This window comes from Pollicipes pollicipes, unplaced genomic scaffold (assembly GCF_011947565.3).
Source record: "Pollicipes pollicipes isolate AB1234 unplaced genomic scaffold, Ppol_2.1 Scaffold_3447;HRSCAF=4054_pilon_pilon_pilon, whole genome shotgun sequence".
NCBI classification, from domain to species: domain Eukaryota; kingdom Metazoa; phylum Arthropoda; class Thecostraca; order Pollicipedomorpha; family Pollicipedidae; genus Pollicipes; species Pollicipes pollicipes.
Window position 1 is genome coordinate 16,097,648 of NW_023596297.1, and position 12,293 is coordinate 16,109,940.

A 12,293-nucleotide genomic window follows, 5' to 3' on the forward strand; every position below is an offset into this window, starting at 1 on the left:
TTCTCCTTTGCGGTCTGAAAGTTTAATTTAAACCCAAATCCGTGAACCTGGAAATTGTACAAGAATGCAGCTACACATCCTAAAATATAGTGACCACAGGATTGCAGATAATGCTCAAACTTTCCTATACTTTTGCCGCAAAACGTGTAGGGCAAGTGCAGGTGGAAAAATGTATAGAAACAACAGCAACGTTATGATTAATGACGACATGTATTTGTCTGAGTTCAACTGTTCATGGCTGATTTCAACGTCACAGGTGATATCTTTGGAAAAAATGGAGTGATGTAGCAGTTAACAGGCATCGCTTTTCTACAGTCCCGTCGGCTGCAACGCGCAAAATGCTTGCAAAAACTATATCGCCGCAAAGACACAACAATCGCTGTTGCCGAGGCCCAACTTTGGTAGAGCTGGGCTCAAATGAAGTTACACTGACCACGTTCGTAACGTGGCGAAACGCGTAGTGGAGTGTTTGCCTTCCAGAACAAACGTTCGTATGTGTGTCGCCGAGGAGGACCATTTGGCTGCTGACTTGACACGTCAGGCTGACCACAGGGCGGTGAGAGTCGCATAAGTGCATGACACGGAAAAACTTTCTTCGTGCTATTCCGATAAGGGCCCGAGGCAGAATGGCTCCGTGAAACCTTCATTACAATAATTGGTTAGTGGTTCGGAGTGATAGCAACAAATTATTTGCAGCACGGAATCCGAGTCAAAGTATGTCCGAACATAATTTGTTTCTGTTGTGTGGATTATATATCCATGGAATGGCTGAGCCTATATTCTGAAGCAACGATACCGCGCCAAAACTACCACTCTGCTGGTTTTTTTATATTTTCTCATGAGACAGTAAAGAAAGTTGGGTTTCAAGTAAAACATTGCTAGTCCTGCAGCCTTTCATAGGAAGCAGACAAAATGACGCTTGGCAAAACATATCCACGAGACCAGTGAATCGGTCCCGTCAATGTCGCGTTTACACTACGGAATAAGTGTATGATGTTATGTGTGTTGGCAAAATACGTCTTTGTTAAACTGGTTAAGCACACATTACCCGAAGTTACCCATCATTTGAGGAAATAATTTTGAAGTTGAGGGTATCAAGCTGCTCTCCTGCATCTTCCATGTCTACACCACTACGCAGAAAGATCAATAATATTCAGTGTGTAGTGGCCATCTTCTACCTTCGTTTTCTAACGTTGAGGACCTTACTCACCACTGGGGGTCCATGGCCCTCACAAAAGAATACAAAGCGACGCCCGTGGCCAATGCTGCATACCCCAGAAGGTCTCAATCATTGAGTTTTGCATTGAACTAACACCATCAGTGACCTACATCCATAGTGAATTCTTGTCCGTTTCGTCGTATAACATACGCTAGAGGCCAAAATGTGCCGGACCCTGGTCACGGTCGTTTAAACTACAACCTAGGTACATTTGGCAGTACTTTAATATATAGAGCAGTAGGTTAGTGGATTTCTAGCAAGGCAGCGAAGGTAAGTCAGCTGATTGTTTCTTTTCGTTTGTTGTTGCTGGGGCGTGTGGGATTTGTGCGGTCGCGGTCTGGAGACAGGTGGTGGAGGAGTGTAAGTGGGGGCGCGCACCTGCTTCATTAAGGTCTGAGGAGTGCCTGAGAAAGGCCGCTGTTCATCTATTTGGCTATGTTGTTTTCGATTTGGTGTGATTCTCGACTTTTACCTGTATTGTCTTGTTCTATGTGCCTCATTGCGTCAGAGTGGTTCAAGGGAAACAACGGGAAGTGAGTGTGATTCATAAGCCTTGTCCGATAAGTTTGCTTCGGTGAAGTGCTGCAACGGACTTTGAACCTTGGAAACCTCCAGCTTATATTGTAGTGATCATTGCTGGTGCAGACATTGTTGGTATATTAGAACTGACAGTATATTAGTATAGTGGCACATTTAAGCAAGCATTTTTCTAAAATATGTTCAATGTTGGCAAATACAACACAAAGCTCTCAAAAGTGTTAAGTCAGTGTCAAGATGGTGTTGTTCAGACATGGAATCCTTGCTAGGTCAAAATGGCACAAAGTGAACTGTAATGATTCAAGTCATGGGACGTAACTGATCATTTTGGGTACAATGTAGCTATTACCTTGTCTGCTAACCTATGGTGAGGCTGCCCAAGCTCACAATTTCACTGTTCAAGGTGGTATGGTTGGGAGCTATTGCATTGCAACCATGGCACCCATCTAGGCACTTGAAGTGCCAAAATTTGAGCTGTCAGTTTTGTCACCTTCAGTTGCTGAAGTGTTCCCCTTCTGTAATTTGGCCTTCAAGTGTTTTGATGAGGAGTTTGTAATTTTGGGTACATTGGCAGAAGTAAGTCCAGTTAACAAGCAATTGCTTGGTGCCAAAGGCCAAAATGCTGGGTTTGTGCTCAGGTATTTACCATGCAACCTTTATTTTTACTTTGAAAGCTTTCACTAAGATTTTAGATTATCTAGACAGAAATTGATGCTCATGATGATCTATATTTTAATGTTTTGAATGCTTTGTTAAATGTATCAGTATAGTTCATACTGTCACTTATCATACTGACTTACATTGTGACCTTGAAGGGTGACTGAGGGTTCAGGCTACCTGACCTTGGTTGGGTGAGAGATAGGCCATGTTTTGTTGCTTAAAATACATGGTTTGATCCCTCAATTAAGGTTGATACAGCCCTGTTCCCTTTTTATTTTGCCTTTATTTTGATTTTTGAGAGTGGCTTTGAGGGCAATGAGCACCTGATTTTTATGAGTAACATGGGGAGACTGATCTACAATTAAAGATAAAGCTTCATTGGAATGAGAATGTCACACATATTATTTATATAAATGCAGTGACCAATTTACACATAGAGCATGCATGAGAGCCCAGACTCATAGTTTGGGCTTCCCACTTTTGCAATGAGATGTCCAAGGCCTACTAGGATGTGCCCATCCAAAGCTCTGCTTTGCATCCTGGTCAGTGAGGACAATTTCCAAGTAATTGTATAGTGGGAGAAATGTCGTGCACTTGCAGGTCAAATATTTGTAGCAAACTAGCAATGAACAAGAGCTAAGAGCACTGGAGCATCATGTTAGATAGGGCTGATGCACTGGTAGACTATGTATAGGTCATTTAAAAGTGGTTTGTTGTGGACTATAGATAAGTTTCAGAAATTCATTAGGTTCTGTTCAATGCATAAATGATATGATCATTTATAGAATCACCACCAGAATAGAAAAAGGAATAGGATGTTTCTGGAGCAGTCAAGAGACACCAAGTATTCAAACAAAATGTGTCGGCACTCCAAAGTAGCGAGATTACATAAATAATGCCATTACTTAGGCTAGTTGCTGCAATTGAGTTCATGGGGATGTTTGGAATGGTTTTGGGCAGCCAAGTTGAACTGACAGCTTCAAGGCCTCCAAGATAGTTGTGGATGAGACTTGACATTATTTACCAGCATGTGCAACTGCTTGCATCTTTGGATTCATATCATCCCTTGTAAACCACATATTTATCAATATTTACCAGCATGATCAACTGCTTGCCTCCAAGATAGTTGTGGATGAGACTTGACAGTATTTACCAGCATGTGCAACTGCTTGCATCTTTGGATTCATATCATCCCTTGTAAACCACGTATTTATCAATATTTACCAGCATGATCAACTGCTTGCGTCTTTAAATTCATCTCATCCCTTGTAAATCATGATCAATCAAAGTTGCTTGCAATTTTCAGTAAGATACCAATGACAGGTTTTTTGATCCAAAGCCCAATTATAAGCTTCATGCTATAATGCTGACAGGAAGCATTTTCAGGAAACCAGGAGGTACTGGCTCAATGATGTTATTAAGCAAACACTGGTTATATTGTTGATGCCTGACACCTCAAGTGTGCTTCTGATCACAAATTTGAAATGTCAAGTGAGTATTGTGTGTCATTCAGGCATTGTCACAAGCTTGAAGTGCTGGGTGTTGGCATTATAACCATTGTTTGCTCAATAACTTTGTGTGTTTGTCACATCTGAGATATATTGAAGCTTGAAAAATGTCTGTAAGAATTCTGACCTAATGATGTCAAGAGCATAAGTCTTTCAGATCAGAAAATATTAAAGACCAGATTCAATATGTTGGGGACTTTTTCAGTGATGGTCTGCAATTCAAGTTGAGGGTGGGGTCTGGGTAGTGCAGGGGTTAGTTAAGCTGCTTGTTTTGGAAACCAAAGGTACAGAGTTTGATACAATGCTCACTCACTTATTGCACAACATTACACAAATTTGAAATAGGCCATGAGATATGATGCTATAGAATACCGTGCTACAAATAACAACACAGTAAAATATGATGAGGTCGCACAAAGAATCCAATAAAGCCTTGACTTGATAACAGCAGAATGTGTCAAACACAGAAGATCAACAGTTAGGTGAAGGTCAACATTTGGGTGAAGGTCAACATGTCAACATGTTAATGTAAGCATGTCAACATGTTAATGTAAGCATGTTCTGGGATGGAAACCAACACGTTGGAATATGACGAGTGCAAAATATCCGCAGCATTCCACGTCAGTTTCCACATCTCCGTACTCACAGTGCCTGAAACTTGAAATACTGCAAGGTTTTGTCATGGAATGGGCTGTTGAATAACATACACTGCTTATTAGAAACACATGCTCCGCTGTAACTGTGACATCTTTTTCAGGAAATGTCATGACAAACTCCGTCATGACGAATGTTGTAGACATGGGTAGAAAACCATGCAGCATCTGCATCTGTATCACCAAGTGGATTCCTGTCATTTTCATCTTGAGCGTCGTTGGATGGTCATATTATGCATATGTCCTTGAACTGTGCATTTGTGAGTATGGCAATTATGTATGCTGTGGCTAGATTTTTATACAAGGCTGGGCATTTTTGACTGTGTGGTGATTCATATCCAGAGATGTCTTCCTTGATTTATGGGATGGTGTGATCGATCTGGTGTAGCTGAAATGCTGCCCTGTTGCCATTTGTGTTGTTTGATGTGTCATGGCCATTGATGTCACTTCTTTTTGAAATGTATTAATTGATTCACATGCTTACTCTTTTGACAGCTCACATACTGGCGTCGACATGTTTACTGTCACAGAACTGATTCAAGTTAACACTATGCCTGTCTGTCCGACAGATACGGTGGAAAGTTATGTTGAGAAGACAATATACCTGATCTTCTACCATGTAATCCTGGTCCTGTTCATATGGTCCTACTATCAGACAGTGATGACGCCCATCAGCCGAGTCCCAAAACAGGTTGGTGTGAGCGTTCAATTTTCGCCGGCGCTTGTCGAAGGAACATCTGAGCACCAGTTTGTTTTGGAAACTGGAACCAGGGGCCGACCGTGTGCAACAAACTGCGATGTTCTTCATTAAGATCATCTTTAAGAATGACATCTTCACATCATGACATCTTCAAATGTCAGCGCCTTGCAGCCAACCGCGCTCGATTGTCCGACGGAGACATGCGTCATTGATTATACAGCACGCGAATCACACAGCTGGCCACCGGTGGCGCCGGCCAGCTTGGTCGGTCAAGGGGCGTGTTCAGGCCCGCGAGCCGGCCGTGGCCGTGGCGGCGCCGGACCGGCCGGCTGCGAGCCACAGGTGTGCCCCGGCACGTGCGTCCGGTGGTGGCCGCGGCCGGCCGGCCGCCGGCCGCCCGCCCCGCTGACAGCGCGCCACGGCCGAGGCAGTGACCCTCCGCCGGTCAGGGGCGGCGTGATTGTGGGAATGATGCGTTGAACCGTCTGATGAGGTTTACGGCTTGCGGTAAAGCTTCGCTGCAGGATCTTCTGATGAAATTGGCGCAGTCACGTCGTGAAACGGTCTGCACTTGTCCCAACGCTCTGATAAGCCTTGACTACATTGCACACCTCGCCTTAAGGGAATGTTTTGTGATAGATACCGGTCTTATAAGGACGGCATCTACCAGAATATCTACCGCACAAGCTCAGTGGCCTTAAGATAACGGTGTATTACATTCTCGTCACGTTCTGATGATACGCGATTACAGCAAAATAATTATGCCGGGCCCGTGATCGCACGTCTCCACTACAGCCATCAGCTTTTCAACCGTCATACTAAACCTGACCGACAGACGCTGCAAGACTCGAACTCATTACGGACAGGTCATGGCGAACACGTCAGCCTGAGATGCCCCAATTACAGCGCAGTTACGGCTTGTGGCGGTCCGGTGACTGTGAGATCACGGGACCTGCAAAATGGTCGCGCTTACAATCATTTTTGCTCTGTCAGTGGGTAGATAATTAATTCTATTTACATTCAGTGTTCTGCATCAGGTGGTTGATTGAGGCATGTGTCTGTGTGTGTGTCTGACTTTAGCGCCTCTCGATCTTGACATGACCTCTTATGTCTCTCTCGTGTTACCTTCGTGAGCATGTTGTATCAAAAGTCTCTGTTTATTGATGCAGTGGAACAAATCGCAGATTACGGAAAAGTGTCAGACCCCTTCCCCATTATGCTATAGCACATGCTGCTATACTTCCCAATTCTGCTGGTGGTCAGCTGTGTTCTGGCCGTATGCGGGCGTGCGCTCGCCGACGACCCGCCAGCTGATCGCGTGTGCTGCCGGCCGCAGTTCCGTCTGAGCCAGCCGGACCAGGCGCGGTTCGAGGCGACCGAGGAGAGCCGGCTGCAGCTGCAGCTGCTCGACCGGCACGTGGCCGAACACCAGCTGCCCGTCCACAACCGCACCCTGGCGGGCGGTCAGTGACGACAGAGCGTCGGCCGTGTCCTGTGACACGTGACCTGTCGTGACATGTCGTGATCTGTATTGTCATTGCGTAATGTGTCTTGTCATGTCACTGTTTTTCTGGACAGATCCATGAAAATACGCGCATCAATGCACTGAATATGTCTTTGTTTCTGTCACTTGCCGCCTATTTGGGCCGACGCCTCGCTCCACGACGCATACTCTCTGACTGTGGTGAGGCTGCCCAGCGTCTAGCGGCGCTGAACGGGCCTCGTACATGAGCGTCCGCTGGGCTGACTGTGACGTCACGCCGCGCGCCGCTGGTGACCTCGTGGCGTCTGTCTCCGGCAGCCATGCGCTACTGCGACAAGTGCCGCCTCGTCAAACCGGACCGGAGCCACCACTGCTCCGTGTGCGGCGAGTGCGTGCTGAAGATGGACCACCACTGTCCCTGGGTGAGCGGCGCGTTACGTGCAGGTGCACGTCGCTACCCGCTACGTGCAGGTCACTGGGCACGGCGGCGCGCAGCCAGGCACCAGTTGTGCGCGTGCAGGAACGATATTTCGCGAGAACGTGCTGCGGCGTTGCACGCGTTGACGACGATTGATGACTTCTGGCATGACATCTGACATCATGATTTCTAGCTTGTCTTCCCGGCGCGGTATTGCAGTACTCCTGTCGGCCAGTGTATCGCATCTGTGTCAGTCAGATTTCCGTGAGGCTGCTGGTGCTCACGCGATGGTTGTAACCGTTTGCATCGACTGTTACCACGCCGGTACATATTCATGTCATGTACGCCTCGAAGCACTGCTTTTTAGTGCGGATGCCGATAGTGCTGTGGTCAACGCTCCTGGGTTAACTATTGCGCGTCGGGGAAACGAAAGTACGGGGTTCGATTCCCCGCGCTGCCGGCCATTCATGCCAGGGTGAGGGGCAGACGACGCCATATAGCCTCTGTAGCTGAGGGTGTCGTGAAGGCTGAATGATACACACACACTGTTCTAAAGTGCCGTGCATTTATTATCTTGTCTGTCAATGTCAATTGCAGATTGAACGATAATGTATGACACTGAACTGTACCTTTGCTGCAGGTGAACAACTGCATAGGATTTTCCAATTACAAGTTCTTTGTACTGTTTCTGGGGTACGCTTTTGCGTACTGTATATATATCGCCTTGACATCATTGAAGTACTTCATCGGGTTCTGGAGGGTAAGTGCTGCAATGAAATTCTAGCAAAATACTTAGGCTGGACTGTTGAACTTGGCCGCGACTTGAAGCTGGACTTGAAGCGAAGTTTATTTTCGTGGAAAGTGAAGTTAGTTTGTGATGCTATAGTAATGTCCGGAGTTGCACGCATTGCTGGAGATTCTTGCATCACGCGACTGCCGATGTTAGGTTGGTCGATGATTGCCAGTCTGTACTTGGCTGCGTTTGACTTCACGCTTGTTCCCAGGACGGCTTGGAAGGGATGGCCCGGTTCCACATCCTCTTCCTCTTCTTCGTGGCCGCGATGTTCGGTATCAGTCTGATATCGCTCTTCAGCTATCACTGCTACCTGGTCCTGAGGAATCAGTCGACGCTAGGTATGTGTCCAGTCGCGGCACGCATTTGGTAGATTCATTGGTGCGTTTCAACTCGATATTCCCTCTTGACTGCGTCCAATAGGTCTGAAATGAAGAAAAGCGACGGTAGGGTGGTGGCCCGCAGTTTTCAGCAGCAAACTGTGTCTTAAGGGCATTGGAGAACCATGAAAACAGGAAGACGGAGTGGATTAAATGCGCCGTCGTTACCTCTTCGTCATGCCGGACGGCCCGACCGGCTGCTGGTGCTGCTTGCCGCTCTGCCCGGGCCTGGCCGATTTGTCTTACCCTGAACCTCTCAGACCCTGACCAGCCTGTGCCCGGAATGTTGTGACTTGGATCTGGCTGACCCCGAACCTATGCGAGCCCGGATCTGCCTGACCACGAAACTCATACTATAGACATCTAACCCACGGACGTCTCAAACTCCGGAACTCTCAGATTCTGGATGTTCCGTACTGCGGACACCTCAGACCCTGGACCCGCCTGACCCCGGATCCGTGTGACCCCGTATCCGTCTGACCCCGGACCGTCTGACCCTGTACCGGTCTGACCCCGGATCGTCTGACCCTGTACCGATCTGACCCCGGACCCGTCTGACCCCGGACCTCTCGCGCCCCGGACCTCTCGTGTCCCGGGCCTCTCGTGCCCCGGACCTCTCGTGCCCCGGATATGACCCCGGACCTTCTGCCACAGAGACGTTTCGGCCGCCCGTGTTCCAGTCGGGCCCAGACAAGCGAGGCTTCAGCATGGGCCGCTACAACAACTTCTGTGACGTGTTCGGCGACACCAAACTCAAGTGGTTCCTGCCGCTGGCTACCTCGTGAGTGATAGCGTCTGTCACTGGTAGGGTGAACTTTTCGCGCTGTGCTCCTGGCCGCCATGTCGTTGACAGATTGGTAGTCTATATGGTCCTGAAATGACAGGGAAGTGTTTGTCCTCTGCGACACTGTGGTGACTTGTTCCCCACCTGCGGCGCTGTGGTAGTATCCTCGTCGGTGTTACACGGTCGGGCCGGTGAGCACAGAGCTCGTGTGAAATACGGGCACCAGTGAAAGCGACCCGGGAAAAAGTCAACAATTACCCCGCTAAAACATGTGGGGGATAAACATTGGCCACGTCATCAGGTTCATGGATCACATTTCGACGCGCCTGTTTACTTTGATTGAATTGCTGGTGATTTAATTGTTGTTTTGCGCCATACCTTCGTGTGATATTGCATCAAAAAGCCTATAAAAACAGCTAAACCCCACCGCACGTGGTATTGGTACGAGGCCTGTTCGCCATGGTGATCTTTGCATTTGTGCAGCGTCACATCTTTAAAAGATTTTAATCGGAACCTTTTGAATGGATGGATTTCATGGATCAGAGCTCACGCTAAGGAGTGCTTGTGTGTGCCCTGACCCCTTCCGTCTGATCGCGCAATTCTGGGATAACGGCGGAATTTGGCGGCGAAAGCTTAAAGTGCCGCAATGTTTGGCACGGTCCGTCGTGCCCTTTGACATCACCTGATCTTATCGCGACCGCTGCCACCGGCCGCGGGCCATAGCTGCCAGGGGCAGAAAGCGACTCGAACTCACACCGCCACGCGTGTGTGAATCGGGAGGCAGGCGCTCTTACCAGCTGAGCCATCGGGGCGGACTTTGGGTCTCATTAGACTGCACCCCATCGCGTGTGCCATCGTCTCTCGTGCCCCACCCCGCGCGCGCGACCCGCGGCTGGCTGGAGACGGTCCTGCCATCCGAGTGGCAAGCCGTCATGCAGCGCCGAGCGGCAGACGCGGGTCGCCAGCGCGAAACAAATGGTGACACGGCACGCGGGCGTGTGCGTGTGTCGCAGGCTGGGAGACGGCGTGGTGTTCCCGATGCGACACCAGCCGCCCAGCTCCGTCAGCTACGGCTCCACCTACGACCCGACTGCCACGCCCTCCACCAGGTCAGCCGGCCGGGGCGGGGTCGCCGCTGGGCGAAGCGGCGGGGTCGGCGACGGTGGCGGGTTTGCTCGTAACTTACGGTGAGGAGCGTGTTGCTCTTTGTCTTGCCTGACTCCATCCACAACTAGTGAACCTTCCTTGGTGACGCATTTACAATACGAGGCGTTTGCTTCATTCCAAACAGGTGATCTGCCTTAAGTCGCGGGGTGCTGCGGAAGTGACACGTGGTTGACGGCTCGGTGGCGAGACTGCCGATATTGAGAGTGCGTGGTCGCCGTCCTCGGCCATGCCTCGCTGTGATGTCCCGTGTTCGTGTGGCCTGCAGCCTGGGGGACGGTGCCGGCCGAACGCGGCAGTCGCTGGGCCCGGATTCGGACGGGCTGATGGGCCCCAAGCGTCGGTTGGACGGCGATCCGGGACTGGCATTCTCCAACAGCTCGTCAGGTTTGTCGGGCCCGCGCCCTCCGCGGCCACGTCTCATGGATGCAGTCAACTGGGATGAAGGGGCTGACCACTTCCTATGTCCACTGTAGCTTCATGTGTGCTGGAGCAGAGCGTTGAGCTGAATAGACTATAGATCAGCCTCTGATCGAAATTGTGAATATTTTCTTGTCGACCTCCCCCTCCCGCCCGCCCCAAAACGGGGAGCTGATGGGACCGACATTGCAGGCAACATTGATGTCTTCGGCAGCCGTCTCGCCGGCGGTGTGTCGGGCCGGGTCTGTGCCGTGTCGTGCCGCCCGCTGGCGCCTGTCGCGCTAACAGCCGTACTCTCGGCAGACATGCCGGAGGCGCGCTCGGACGTGCGGCTGATCGTGGAGTGAACGGGCCGCCCGGGCCGGAGCGCTCTGCGGCGGCAATGGGGCCGCTCTTACCGGCCGCCGCGCGGGGCGTCGCACCGTCCGGCGCCGGCCAGCGGCTCCGGTGTCCTGCCGGCGCTGCACGCGTCGCGCCGCGGCACGCCGTGGGCACCGAACGGAGCGCCGGCCGTCCGGCGGTGCCGTCTGTAACGCCGCGCTCACCGGCGGCGCTGGCTGGCGGCGCCGCCGTCTGAGGAGCCGGCTCTGGCGGCCACCCTCGCGCCGCTGTGCGGGGCCACCTCATGCCTGGTGCTACGCACGTGGACGGAGCTGTCCTGTGTGACCTCGGCGTCAGCGGCTGTTGATCTGCTGTCGTCCCGGAAGCGTCTAGTGTTATCGGCCCGGAGGTGCTTCTGTCGCTTCCCAACATATCCCCATCGTGGTCCTTCAACGAATGCGTCGCGACTGCTGTCCACGCGGTCAGCGCGTCAGGCCTGCGGGCGGCGCAGAGCTTCGTGGCGACGAACAATCTATGGCGAGCTTTTGCGGGTAGACAAATCGCCAGTGACCTGTGGTCGGCCGAGCCCGTTGTCAGAAGCGACATACGGGTGTTGCGATGGCTTACGCACTAGTGGCGTACTTGTGTGATGTACAGCGGACTTTCCTGCCGGGGACCTAATCGTCGCCTCGTCTCGGGGCGGTTCCCGGAGGCGCGGCCTGCGTGATGCGACCTCGCGGACCGCACGCGTCCTATCTGAATTCATCGCACCGTGCGTGTTAGTGCCGTACGTTTTATGCGGCGCTCGTGAGTTTTAAATCGCAACGCTTCTCTTACCGACGTGTTACCTGTTGCTGGGGGACTGTGGACGACGGTTCTGTTGTTGATGTACTCTCGTGTGAAGCGTTGCGTGCCCGTCCGGCGCGGCGGTCCGTTGACCGCGTCACTCGTCACGTGTCACGTGTCACGTCTCGCGGCAGGGCCGTGCGCAGCACAATCCGTGGCGTGTTGACGTCACTGGCTCGAACGGGGCGTTGTGACTTACACTCGTCGTGCGGGCTGGCGTCTGGTATGTGTGGATGGACACAGCCGCGGCGCAGAGGGCACCACTGAAGCCGTACGCCTGTGGCGCTTCCTCCTGCACGAGTGGTGTGACGGCTCGGGTGTTGGCTGGCTTACCAGCGCTATTAATCGTCAATAAACGCACTGCGATTGTACTGCTGATCAGGCTGATTTGATTTCGTTCGCGAAAG

At 51.1% G+C, this 12,293-nt stretch overlaps 1 protein-coding gene across 2 annotated transcripts; it reads left to right on the forward strand.

Moving 5' to 3' along the window:
• Positions 1–1,514: 1,514 nt before the first annotated feature.
• LOC119091258 (palmitoyltransferase ZDHHC15B) lies at positions 1,515–11,135 on the forward strand. 2 transcript variants are annotated; one of them, XM_037213926.1, is made up of 12 exons: positions 1,535–1,579; positions 3,803–3,907; positions 4,682–4,837; positions 5,147–5,268; positions 6,614–6,740; positions 7,079–7,182; positions 7,819–7,938; positions 8,183–8,312; positions 9,006–9,132; positions 10,149–10,244; positions 10,568–10,686; positions 11,023–11,135. In XM_037213926.1, the coding sequence occupies exons 2-12, from the start codon at positions 3,901–3,903 to the stop codon at positions 11,064–11,066; spliced, it is 1,152 nt and encodes a 383-aa protein (XP_037069821.1). In that variant the 5' UTR covers positions 1,535–1,579; positions 3,803–3,900; the 3' UTR covers positions 11,067–11,135. The 2 variants fall into 2 exon arrangements, with proteins under 2 accessions (XP_037069822.1, XP_037069821.1); XM_037213927.1 differs by lacking the exon at positions 3,803–3,907 and having other exon boundaries at positions 1,515–1,579.
• The last annotated feature ends 1,158 nt before the right edge of the window (positions 11,136–12,293 follow it).

Coding starts and splice junctions, on each gene's coding strand:
- LOC119091258 (XM_037213926.1), top strand. Junction 4,838..5,146: donor TGTCCTTGAACTGTGCATTT/GTGAGTATGGCA, acceptor TCTGTCCGACAG/ATACGGTGGAAAGTTATGTT. Junction 7,939..8,182: donor ACTTCATCGGGTTCTGGAGG/GTAAGTGCTGCA, acceptor GCTTGTTCCCAG/GACGGCTTGGAAGGGATGGC.